Raw genomic sequence first — 12,223 nt, forward strand, 5'->3', positions numbered from 1 at the left:
CTGAGTGTAGGACTGTGATTCTTTTTTTTCTCCTTTTATTGGTTTAACATAAAACTAAGTACTTTAAGATGGCTGCATTAATGTCTTTTTGCTCATACTTCACGGCAAATTAATTACAATCGCCGTTTTGTTTACTCTGGCAGAAATTATTTTTTCTACTTGCATGCTGTTTGCTGATCAATTTTAAGGGATACAACAAGCTAAAAGCATACAAGAAGTCATGGCATCTTTGACTACGGAGGCAAGAGCTTTATATATTAATCATTCCTATAGCTGCACAAGTAACTGGTATAGAGTTAAGGCACCAAACGTTTTACCTGTGATACAACACTATTTGCTTTAAATACTGTTTTGCTCTGAGATCTTATCCGTGATGTTGGACTTCAGTAATTGCTAGTAATAAGCTTTTTCATATCTGATCATTCATGCAGTATAAGGAAGAGATTTACTCATTCTGCCCAGAGGCTGAACCAGCAGAGACAGCAAAGCCAATGTGATTCATTGAATGAAGACAGTGAACAATTACCAGCAACTTGTTCACGTTTTGCCTTGGATAGCCTAAGCTGGTAAGTCTAATTTAACTATTTAATGCATATATTCTTAATTATTAGTTTCAAGTTTAAAATTCTTTCATAAACATATTTAAGAATACGTATAGTGTTGAGTGGTTTCTTGGCTGTTGTGTTTTCCTAAAATCTGAAGTTAATGCTTTTACAGCTATGCTGTGTCCTACTAGTGCACCTGTCTATACAGTGCAGCATATATGTGCCACATACAACAGACAGTGATCTATAATTTAGATTTTTTTCTCTGTCTGCAATATGTTTTTAAAAGGACGTGAATACTAGTTCAGTATTTGCCAATTAAAAAAAAGCTTTTATAAGGGTAATTAATTTATATCCATTTGTATTTTGAATTTGACTTTTAAAGCACCCTGCTGTTGGGGAATAAAATGGTTACTTCAGCACTTAGAAGTGCAAGTAGAAATCTGATCACAAAGATTAAGCTACAGTATGTGCAGCATGAAATGTGTGTTGGAAGACTTTGATCACTGGTTTGGTACATGTTATAGCAGGGTGATAGTCACACAGACGAGACTGCTTTGGTGGTTATTTCCAGGGTAGTGCAGTAACTGTTTCCCCAGAGAGTCAGGTTATTTGTTATTGGAACCATTGTCATAAGACTTCTGGTTTGTGTTTTTTAATTCTGGGAAATGCAAGCTACTGTTAATTATGACTAGTTAAAGGGGAGCTGCTGTTGTTATTCTGTCTAGTTCTGCCTTTTACTGAGAAACCTTGTAATGTGCTGCTTGTTGTAGTTCTTGACTTGCTGTGAGAATGCTGAGAATGCTAGTTAGCCAGATCACACGGGGCTACTCTGAACCATATTGAGATGTCCTTATTTTGTTCTGACCTATGCTAGGTATGTGCAGAGGCTTCCATAGGTGAAAATCTCAAATGGGTCAGTTCTGGACATCACCTGTTTCTAAACTGCTAGTCTTTGGTATACTGCAACAATTTTAGTTGTGACAATGATATATCCTCAGGTTAAGTGCATTTCGGTTGGAGGGTTTGTTATTTCAGTCAATACAATGCACATTTCAGGGTTTCACCTGATCAGTGAGGTGAGGACATGATTGTAAAAAAACCCAAAACGAATGACTTAAAGGAGCCTTAAACTGCTCTTACAAAATAGTTCATGTCTGTAAAAATAAAATGCCAACATCCAATAAAAACCAGTAAGTTTTCAATCACAGAATCATGTGAATTGAGCTGTCTTTGTTTTCCTTATTTCTTATTATACATTTTACCCATGATTTTGCCCGATCTCATTTCCATTGCTCTCCCGGGAGTCATTTCTACAGCCTAATAAGATCATACTTCCAGAAAGTTTTCTAGAATATGCAGCTTACCTTTACCTTTTTTCATTTTGTACCTTGCATGTGACTAGAAAACATGTCAAGAACAATAATCTTCAGTAGTGTTTTGCATCTTGCTGTTTCAGTACACTGGTAAAAAATGCAGTTCATTTGCATTATATTATTCAGCTATTGCTTTATTGTTCCGCTTTTATTCCATGCACAATGTTAGGATGTTGATGGTTAGTATACAGGAAACATTTATATGTTTCAAGTCATTTTTGATGCACTGATTCTGTGTGGATAGCAAAAATGCCATCTGTTTTATTGTTGAATAGCTGCAATTCTTACAGTGTTCACTTAGCTTCTCTATAGACTCACCTGCTCTTGACTTATGAGAAACTTTCATGAGATTATAAAAGATTCTGTCCTCTTCTTACATTAATGTTAGTCTTGGGGATCTGCTCTGGCTGTGTACTGAAAAAGCTTCCATGCGTAATATGGACACCCTATTGTTACTGTCCTCGGAAGTCATTGTTTAGACAGTTAGTAACACGCTATTGTTTTCTTCTGAATATGTAAGTCCTGTTTCATTGGCCAGATCAAGGTGGGAAGGACTCCAGCAACCCCTAGGAATTGTAATAGCTGGAGTCAAACTATATTTAGATACAGTCAATATGAACAGTAACCCATGCCATGGGGAACAGGCCTGAGCAGACTTGGTATTAAACTGCTGCTAGGCTTTTCTGAGTTGGACACATAGGCTAGCAGCCCAATGATACCTAAATTAGCTTTGGTCCTGAGACTACACCAGCATCCTAGAGTGCTGTAACAAGTTTAGATAACCTCATTTCTTTTTACATAGTGAAATAGAGAGAATTGATGTGCAAACTGTCTGAGTTTTGAATGTGTATCGGGAAATGTGTGACTAGAACACCTCTACCAAACCCTCAGATTTCCTGGAAAACTGTTCAAAAACTGAGAGGTGCTTCTCCTTTACTTGCTCAGGTTAATATCTCCTCATAAAAGAAAATGTTGCTGTCAAGCTGTTCTCTGTAAAAAGTTGGGATTCTGAAAATCTCTACTTCTCAAGAAAAGCTTGAATTTGATGACTTTCAAGACATTCTGCGAAAGATGTGGGCAACCGAGTTCAAGGAGATGGATACAAATACACTTCCTGCATTAGTGAAGGCTGGAGTAGAGACTGTTTTTTTAGGAGTCAGGATGGCAAAATTCCTTTTTTAGTAATTATTTTAATCCTCAAGAGTATTGAGGATTACAGCTTCTATAAGCATGACTACAGCTTCTATAAGCATGACTTTAAATATAAATAAATGCCTCTTCACATCAACACCAAAGATCTCCAGCCAAGATCAGCTCTTCTTCAATGGCGGTCCTCTCCACAGATAACTTAGGGATTTAAAGTCAACAAGGAGGTATTTTGGTCTAGCAAGATGGAGGGAAGACTTTATCAGCCTAGGGAGGACGGATAAAGGCATAAGCCACATTAGCTTTAATAACAGGTATTCCTGTGTGGTTTTAATAATACCACAATAGATATGAGAAGTCCTACTAAGTAGATATGCCTAATTTTTATTTAATGTAAACTTACTAAATGTCTACACAGCTTCTCAGTAAGTTTCCATATTGGCATAGAGGCCTAAAGAGGCCTTGGATGTAATGTAATATTGTGCCACTCAGAGGTGCTGAGCCAGTTGCTTTTCATAGAAAAAAAAAATACAGTCCCAAAGCAAACACAGTGGAGTATGCTGAACTCCCTTTGAATTAAGTATTGGGTGGGTCTACTCTTCTTTTTTGTCCTCGTCTTGATGATGTTTAGGTTTGTGTGGTAAATGCAAATTGTTCTCTCTCTCATGAATTTACTACTAACTGTGTGGTATTTGGTGTTCAATGACTGTACTCTTGGAATCAAATGATTTTGGGAAATTGAAACTTCCTTTACAAACATGCTTATAACGTTTATTGGCCTATTTTTATCCACAATTTGGGACTGATTCTTGACCCATACTTTATTGATGAAAGGAAGAAATTCTTGAAAACAAAGGTAAGAGGAGAAATTTATGTGGATAATCTGTAGCTCTATATACTAAAAAAAACTGTGGAAGTGTTACTCTAAGTAACTGATAATTAAATTATTATTATTCTATTATTATATTCAGTAAATTGCTGAATTTCTTTGAAATACTAATAACATGGAACAGTGGAAGATGGGTAATCAGCTTTGGGGGTAACCGGCTATTTCTTAAGCTTATTTTTAATAAATATCTGAAAATAAACTGAACTATTGAAGCTATGCTAAACAGAGGCAGCTGTGAATGAAATCTTTTGACCACCTTAAAGAATCATATTTCATGTTTATACTCCCAAATGGTTTGTTCCACGGATGCATCTGTAAAACAAAAGGCTGTCTTCTAAGTTTGTCCAATATTAAAACTCAACACTTACCAGCAACTTCCATACAGTAAAGCCTAACTCACACTGATTCCAGCACATGGTTCCGAATAATTCTGGCATGTCTGGAACATTTGTGAGTTGGCATTGGTGATCATAATTTTAGTGTTATGCTCTAGTTTGACATTAACAAGCAACTTCTCATGACAGAGACTTTGATTAAACATATTTTGCTATGTTCCTTGGCTTCCACTCAGCCTTTCCATCTAGTCTATGCAAGCTTACTGTTCGGGGCAGAGAATAAAATGCTTCATTTGAAGAGACAGTGATTTCAGTTAGTTCTTTTAGGCACTGCGGAAATGCATGTAATAATTAAAAGGCAGGATGAATCACTTGTGTGAGCCTCACTTTACCTTTTTTCCATAAGCTCGGAGAACAGCAGTCCAAAATCATTGTAGTAATGTTGTTTCAAAGAGCTTGTTTCTTATCATATCCACTCTTGCACATTAGTTTCAGGGATGCAGTTCACGTAATTCCCTCCTGATTGCACACACTGTGTTCTAATCTAACAAAGTCTTCTCATCACATATGACCATTATGTTGACTCTGTCTTCCTTCATTCAGAGACTTGGTCTCTCTTCAATACCCCATGAGCTTGGAGAAATGTGAGATTACTTGTAATCAGATACTTTTGTGCTCCGGATGTCTGCTTCACTGCAATTTACAAATGAGAAAGGAAGATGTAGACAGCTTATGAGACCTGGGTGGTGCCTTTAATCTTAGGGACCAATTCATGCCAAAGAGCAGCCTCAACAGCAGGGCGAGTGTTTAGTAAAGAATGCTTTTATGATTGTAAATAGTTATTAGAGTTTGGTCCTTCAGTCTGATTTGCTTAGATGCAGGCTGAGACCATGAGAACAGAAAGTTACAGGATTTGTATCATAGTACAAAGAACCTAAAGCTTATTTCCAGGAAAAGATAGTCTGAAAGGATAGCCAGATTTACTATTACAACTGTGAGGTCTTCTAGAGAGATATTCTGTCTTATAAATGTGTACATACTCTTGGCAGGGAAAAAGGAAATGTGAAGAAATTGTGCATTTTCGTCACCTCTTCACTTACAGAGATCCCTGGGGATAGTTTCCTGTGCTTGCAGTTGGGTCAAATCTGATTCTTAGTTTCCCTTCAGAAAGGCAAAACTATTCCCACATAAAGTATTTCCAGAGAGTTAAATATTAATTCAATTTTTCCTAATATGGAAAAATGACTGTAATCATAGAGCATAGAAAGTATTGTTTAATTATGAGATAATATGGAAATCCTATTAGGCTAGGCAGCCTTAGAGAGAGGAGGCAGTCCCTCTTGGAAGAGTTTGTAGTCTAAATGGACAGGGGAAACACAGAGCAGGATAAAGTTATACAATATATGGACAAAACCAGTACCTGTCCACTAACTGAGGGAAGAAACTACTCAGTATGAAACTGCAAACAGCGGCAGTTAAAATCACAGATTAGTTTAACTGTAAAACATAGGGTGTAAGGTCTTTGTTTGCAATGACCTGGCCACTGGTTGGCCATAGGTAGTTTAAACTAAAAATGCACATATGCCTCCTTATGCCTACAACAGAGCCTAAATAGGTTTTCTGTGTTTCAGCTGTTATTTGCTAAAACATAATGCCTTAGAAGTCTTGGTCACAGAGCAGGTTCTCTCCCTGCCAAATGCTCCTCAAAACTCTAACAAAAAACAATCTCTGTAGCAATGGACTTGCATTTGGATGACAGCATGTCAGCATTTGATGCAAATTAAATGTAAGTTTGTGCATTATTTCTGTAGTAGCTTGTGATGGGTTCAGAGATGACAAAGTATTTTGAATCCAGCCATACTTCTGGAGTGAGAAATACTGCTTTGAGTCTCTAAAGAGAATCCACCCACCCAACTGAAAATGTCACATGCTTTTGGAGCACGGAGTTTGCTAGCAGACAGTAATGTGGGAAATAAAGCATCTGTCTTGCCACAGTTGTACTTGTATGAAACTTAAGTCACTTGACCAGTTAAAAAATTCTGTCCTGCATTGTGTTCTGTAATCAGATTTTCTTTTCCTCTCAATTGCTTCAGTTTTGTTTTAAGAAACCATTGTACTGACAAAACGCAGATTATGTACATGTTATCAAAATTGTATAGTAATATTTACATTTGGGTGCCATTATTTCTGACACCTGTATTACCAGAACTCTATCTGCCAAAAGGCCATTTCCCTCATTAAATAAAACCCCTTCTCCTACAAATTAGCAAATATTTCCGAAGCGGTCTGTTTTATTTTTCCATCCTTAATTCTCTCTCCCCATAGATATCCATGGGACTAATTTCATAAGGAGCAATTTGCCATTGAAAAAGCCCAAAATGTGCTTCTGAGTGTTCAAAAACTGTGTGCATGAAAGCGATTTTTGCCACAGAAGTCTTGCAATGTGTGTTTCAATGATACAGTTCTGATCAATGATGTTAGTGTAGCAAAACCTTGTTAAACAGCTGTTGTTTTTCTTCTAGAAACTACTAGCTGACAATGACACAGCAAATGCATAACTTAAGTCTCCTCCACACTAAAAAGAACAGTGTGCCATCCTCTCCAAATGCTGCAAAGCGGTTATATCGGAACCTGTCAGAGAAGCTTAAGGGGAGTCATACGTCCTTTGACGAAGCATATTTCAGAGCTCGATCTGACCGGCTCAGTCTCCGTAAGACCTCAATGGTAATTACTATATATTTATCAAATTGCCAATTTACTGTCCTATTAATCTCCTTAATCGGTTTGCTTTTTATTTGTACAAATTTCAGCACCTCACTTTTTCTGTTCCCTGACCAGTGCTGTACATTCTTCCCAGACTTACCATTTATGATCCTGTGTCAAAATAAAGTCTGACCTTCTTGAAGGCTAAAGGAAAGCTACCTTACTCAAGTGATGATGCTTTATTTTAGGAGTAAGGTCTTAACTTGGCATTAATGTGATAAAATGTGGACTAAATATATACACACAAGTGTTCCTCTTACAAGAAATGAAAAGTATTTTGAGAAAACTGAAGGTGACTTCAATAGAAGTTCCCATTTTTTCAAATAACAGAGCAAGTGGAACTTACATGCTGTGACAGATAAATACGAGGTTGTTCACAGACTGTGGTGATGGTCCATAGATAAGACCATGGAAAAAGGGGATCACACATGAAGAAGTCTAGCCTGGGTACCCTACCCTAGTCACAGAACACAGCCAAGCACTCTGGTGCCAGTACAGGAAAGCATATAAACACCTGCTGGACTTAACACTCACAGGTGCTCCTATTTATGCCAGTGCTGGTGAAGTTACATAACCTCCGGCACATACATTTTGAAGAATGGACTACGTCCCTGAAATAATAGCACAGTGTAAGTTCAGTGCACAACAGAATCTTTTATATTTGCTGGAGGAAGATGAACCTGTTGTTGATATTGCCAAAACAAAATAAATTCCCCTTTTCCATAAGTAGGAAGAACAGACACATCCTTCAACTTCTCCTCTGAATTATTTTGAGGGAAAGAGTTCCTTTCCACTTCTGAAGAGCAATTGACTTATGACAGTGTCTGTGAATGTGCCCGGAGACACCTCTTGGAACCATTACTCTGCTGCACTAAAGCAGATGCTTAGCGCAGTGCAGGACTAAACTCTGAATATGGTTGGGCCAGATAATAAAAATGTTACATTTTGTCAGAAGAAAAAGCACACTCTAGACTCCTTTAACACTCACAAATCTTTGTTATGTATAAGACAAATTATATGAATCAATGCAAGAATTCAAAATAATTTTAAAATCCATTCAATGATCCTATCCCCTAGGATCACTCCTTTCTTGAAATCAGAGGAGCCATAGAAGACCTAAGCTGAAATGTAGCTCTAGTGCATTGGAAAGTCAAGAGACTGTTGTTTCTCTCCTGTGAAGAAAGACTATGTCCTGAAGGAAGCAGGGGATCATGGCGCCTTCCTCTCAGCTCTGCCAGAGCCAATAGATTTTGTTTTGCAGGAGAAGCCTGAAACTCAAACAGGGCTTGATAGCTGGAGAACAGCCTTTGCATAGTAGCCAACAGCTGTGCTTTTGAGGCAGTGGGTTTCCAGATGCTTTCAGTTTGTAAGGATCGTTTGAATTTGGGCCTGTAAGTATGAGCTGTGGGAAAAGATTTTTTGGATGAATTTTTCAGCCACTATCTTTTCTCACCTTTTTGTTTTCAATTGCAAGCTTGTGTGTGACTAAGCAAGTGAAAGAAAGGAGGATAAACTAGTGCTGGGGACCATGCCAGAGCAGACTGACATGTAGACTGACTGAATGCCGGTATGTTAGCATATCTTCTGACCAGTATTTAAATATACACTTCAAATTACATATTCCTTCAAATATGGGGTCTTCTGTCATACTTAACTAATGAGAAGAGAAATGGCAAATAAGCATAGCCTAAAGATTGAGGAACAGTGTACTGCTTCTGAGGCTCAAGTCCTCTGCTATCTACAGAGCTAATTACTTACAACCTTACTTCTCTCCCTTTTCAGTCCAGATGTGTCAGGTAGTGGGAGTGCCTATTCAATCAGTAATCATAATCAGGAGACTCGATTTTACGTTGTGATGTGGATGGTGGTTTAATGGGATATAGACTTACTTGTGCTAACTTTGTTTCCCCCAAGCCACTACACTGTCATGGGAATGACAAAGCTTTTGTCACTGCTGACCTACAGTGAGTATAGGTACCTCTAGGTATTACCAGCCTGGGTCTGAGCTGGTGTCCACAGCAGTCAGTGAATAGGCTCCCACTGAACTCAAAAGCCTTTGGATCCTATTCTATCTGTTCTGCCTGTTGTTTTCACTGTTTTCCCTAGAAATAAATAGCAAGGAAACCATCAGTGAAGGGGTGGAAATATTCCAGGTCAAGTTGCTAGCTGATGTATTTTCTAACCATTGAATGTCTGTGCTACAGAGCAAAGTCAATGACTAAAATCACGTCTCCAGACAAGTGAACAACATTTGTTAGAATTTGTTTTCTTTCAGCTTTGGCTAGTGAAGAGTTTTCTTTCCATTCTCTCTTGCTGTGCAACACTTTCCATTCAGTAAATTGTTGTCTTGCTGCAGACATAGCAATGTCCCAAAATAGCTTTATTCTTGAACTCATGTTTATCAAAACAAGTCTTTGCAGAAACTACTTCAACGTTTTTTCCAACTCCAGTAGCACATAGTGGACTTTTTCAGTCAAACCTAGAGCAAATATCTTGAAAGGGGCACTTCATTTTAATTAAGCTACATAAGATTGCATTTCTAAACACTCCAGCATTGAATCACTTACTGGAACATGGTTATTACTTACAGCAAAGCAATACTGTAGTCCTTTTCAGTATATACATTTGTGCATCAGAGTAACACCTAAATAAATTAATCACATAGCACAGCTGTCTAGCTAATGATTAGAGGCTGCAGGACTGCGTCAAGGAAAAAGCAATGTAAAAACTGCCCCTAAACTTTACCTGATCACTTGTAAATGTGATTCAGTTTCTCTTTGAATTCAATGGTTTTGTCTTTCAGAGCAGAAGAAAGTTATCTAGTAAATGTAAATGAAGGCAGAAATCAGAAGGCTCTTGTTAGTATTTGTGACAATACCAGCCGGACTAAAATTGAGCACATGGGTCTAAAGATACTACGCCTTTGCCCTATTTGAATTTCTTACCCCTGGGCTGCAGATGTCTGAAGAACGCTGCAATACTAGAGAGTCTTTTACATAGAATACAATGAGCTTTTTGCAGAAAACTATATAATCTTCAAATATATTTCTGTTTTCTGTGTGAAAGCAAATAGTTGGGGAAAAGTTGGTCAGGTGTGTAGAATGTTCTTCTGGACTTGGAGAGCTGGGCTCGATGCAGACTTCCAAATCAGGCAATTTACTGGCATGGCTGAAAATGTGGTAGATATTTTGCTGTCTCACCAGGATATTTTTTGACTGACATAGATATAGCATGGTTAGATGCGCACTGCTATGTGGATGGGGGATGTGTACATGCCCAGTTAGAAAGGCCATATCACAGTTCCCGTGTTTTTACACTCTTTGAAGTTACAAGACTTGCCAACATATTTCAGCCTATTGCTTGTGTCTGAATTGTTCATTTGGAAAACCCGATATTTGCAATTTGGTGTCATAATTGTTTGGTTTGGATGAAGTAGCTTATAAAATTCATGCTCTGTTTCTTGTTTAAATCAGTGCAGCTTTTTCAATCAGATTTCTAATGAAATGAAGAAATAGAAATTTGCTTTTATTTTTTCCCTTTTGGTGAAACATTCTTGCCAACAGATTAGCTGGCAAGAGCATTTATGAGGAATTAACTTAAGCATGTGCTTAGATTCTGTTCAGCAATTTACTTAAGGCCAAAATTTCACAAATACTTTAGGTATTTCATTTGGCAAGTAAAAATCCAAAGATGCATTTTCAAAGGCATCTAGGCAGGTCTAAATCTTGATAACTGAATCCAAAAATAACAATTCAAATGAAAGTTTTAAAAATAATTCTACGATAATCATTCAGGTAGGTAAAATCTGTTGTCAAAGTGTGTGTATATATATATTCGAAAAGGGCCAAATGTTTCTGTCAGCCATATCATTGGGTAAATTTCATCTGTAATAATGAAGTTAGCCATCTTTTTTTTATTATGTAACAGGGATTTTTTGGTTTTATAAAATGCAAGAAACTCCTGAGATGTAATACAAGATTTATTGAGTTTCACACAAAATTGGAATTAAAGCCAAATAATGGTATCAAGCACTTAGGGCAGCACTCCACAAATGCTAACTCATTTAGCTTCTATGCATATACATGAAGTCAATTAAAAGACAATGACTCTTCTGATTTCAAAAAAGGGGAGAACCATGTATGTACCCAGAGCCACAGAAGTGGAAATGTGAACCGAGAAGTACGTAGTTTCGTGTCCTAAGTGAGCACCACAAGCCTGTCATTGAGTAATATCATCAGCTGTATCTTTTTGTTCTGCTCTCAGACTGTTAGCCAGTGTTTCCTAAAATGAACTTAATTAAAAGAAATGGAAACTAATGTAGTCATTCAGTTAACTTCAACCAATTCCCTTTGTAGTAAGCTCTTTATGAATTTACTGTTAAATAAGTAGATTTTCCTAGCTGTGATCAGTTACAAGAGTAACATGATTTTGCTTGTTTTCTGATTGGATCAAAATGCAGATGCTTCTGAAGCATAATTACCCTTTATTTCCATAAACAGCAGTATAGAGGAAGTTCCAAAATCAGTAGAAAAAGAATTTGAAATGGGGGTAAACTGTGATGAAATTAATGCTTCTTAGAATGTTGATATATATTTTGTAGAATTGCTGAATATATTTTGCATTTCTAATAATTTATATGAAAAAACAGTCTATCGGTGCACAGTTCTGCATTCATAATAATGAATTTTCAAAGAGCGAAGGAGCACAGCTTTTTTTTTTTCCTCTTTAGGTGGAACATCAATGATCTATTTATGTTAATTTTGAGTACATAGTACAGTGACATACAGCTGTTAAATGCATATCATTGACTTGAGTGGGAGTTGATGACATATAGCATGTATACAGAATCATACCATTAATTAAAATATTTTGTAATTATAATTAAAATTAATTAAAATTATTTTAATTTCTAGCCAGAGCACTTCATCCCTTCAGGGTAGGGGCAAAATGCCAGAATAAGAGTAAGATCTCTGATTTCAGGATGATAAGGTGCTATACAAGCAAGACAGCAGATGTGTGGAGCTACTGGCATGAAAAGAAATATTGCTGCATTGCAGTAAAAATTTCTGTCATTTTTAAGTTTTACCTTATAATAAAAGAAATATGTACTGGCCTCTTTTCTAAAATTTTCTGGATATGTGCCCTCTCTAATGACAGTATATGTCCTTA

At 37.0% G+C, this 12,223-nt stretch overlaps 1 protein-coding gene across 2 annotated transcripts in view; it reads left to right on the top strand.

Annotated features, from left to right (window-relative positions):
* The first annotated feature begins 462 nt into the window (after positions 1-462).
* Positions 463-12,223, top strand: part of ANKFN1 (ankyrin repeat and fibronectin type III domain containing 1) — a 68,970-nt gene continuing 57,209 nt past the window's right edge. The window contains exons 1-2 of one of the 2 annotated variants that reach the window (XM_075518933.1): positions 463-566; positions 6,814-7,015. In XM_075518933.1, coding sequence (XP_075375048.1) covers positions 6,830-7,015 — 186 coding nt within the window. In that variant the 5' untranslated portion in view covers positions 463-566; positions 6,814-6,829. Of the gene's footprint in view, positions 567-6,813; positions 7,016-12,223 lie in introns of those variants that run through there. The other variant, XM_075518932.1, reaches the window with a different exon arrangement.

Source organism: Mycteria americana, chromosome 16, assembly GCF_035582795.1.
Source record: "Mycteria americana isolate JAX WOST 10 ecotype Jacksonville Zoo and Gardens chromosome 16, USCA_MyAme_1.0, whole genome shotgun sequence".
Taxonomy (NCBI): domain Eukaryota; kingdom Metazoa; phylum Chordata; class Aves; order Ciconiiformes; family Ciconiidae; genus Mycteria; species Mycteria americana.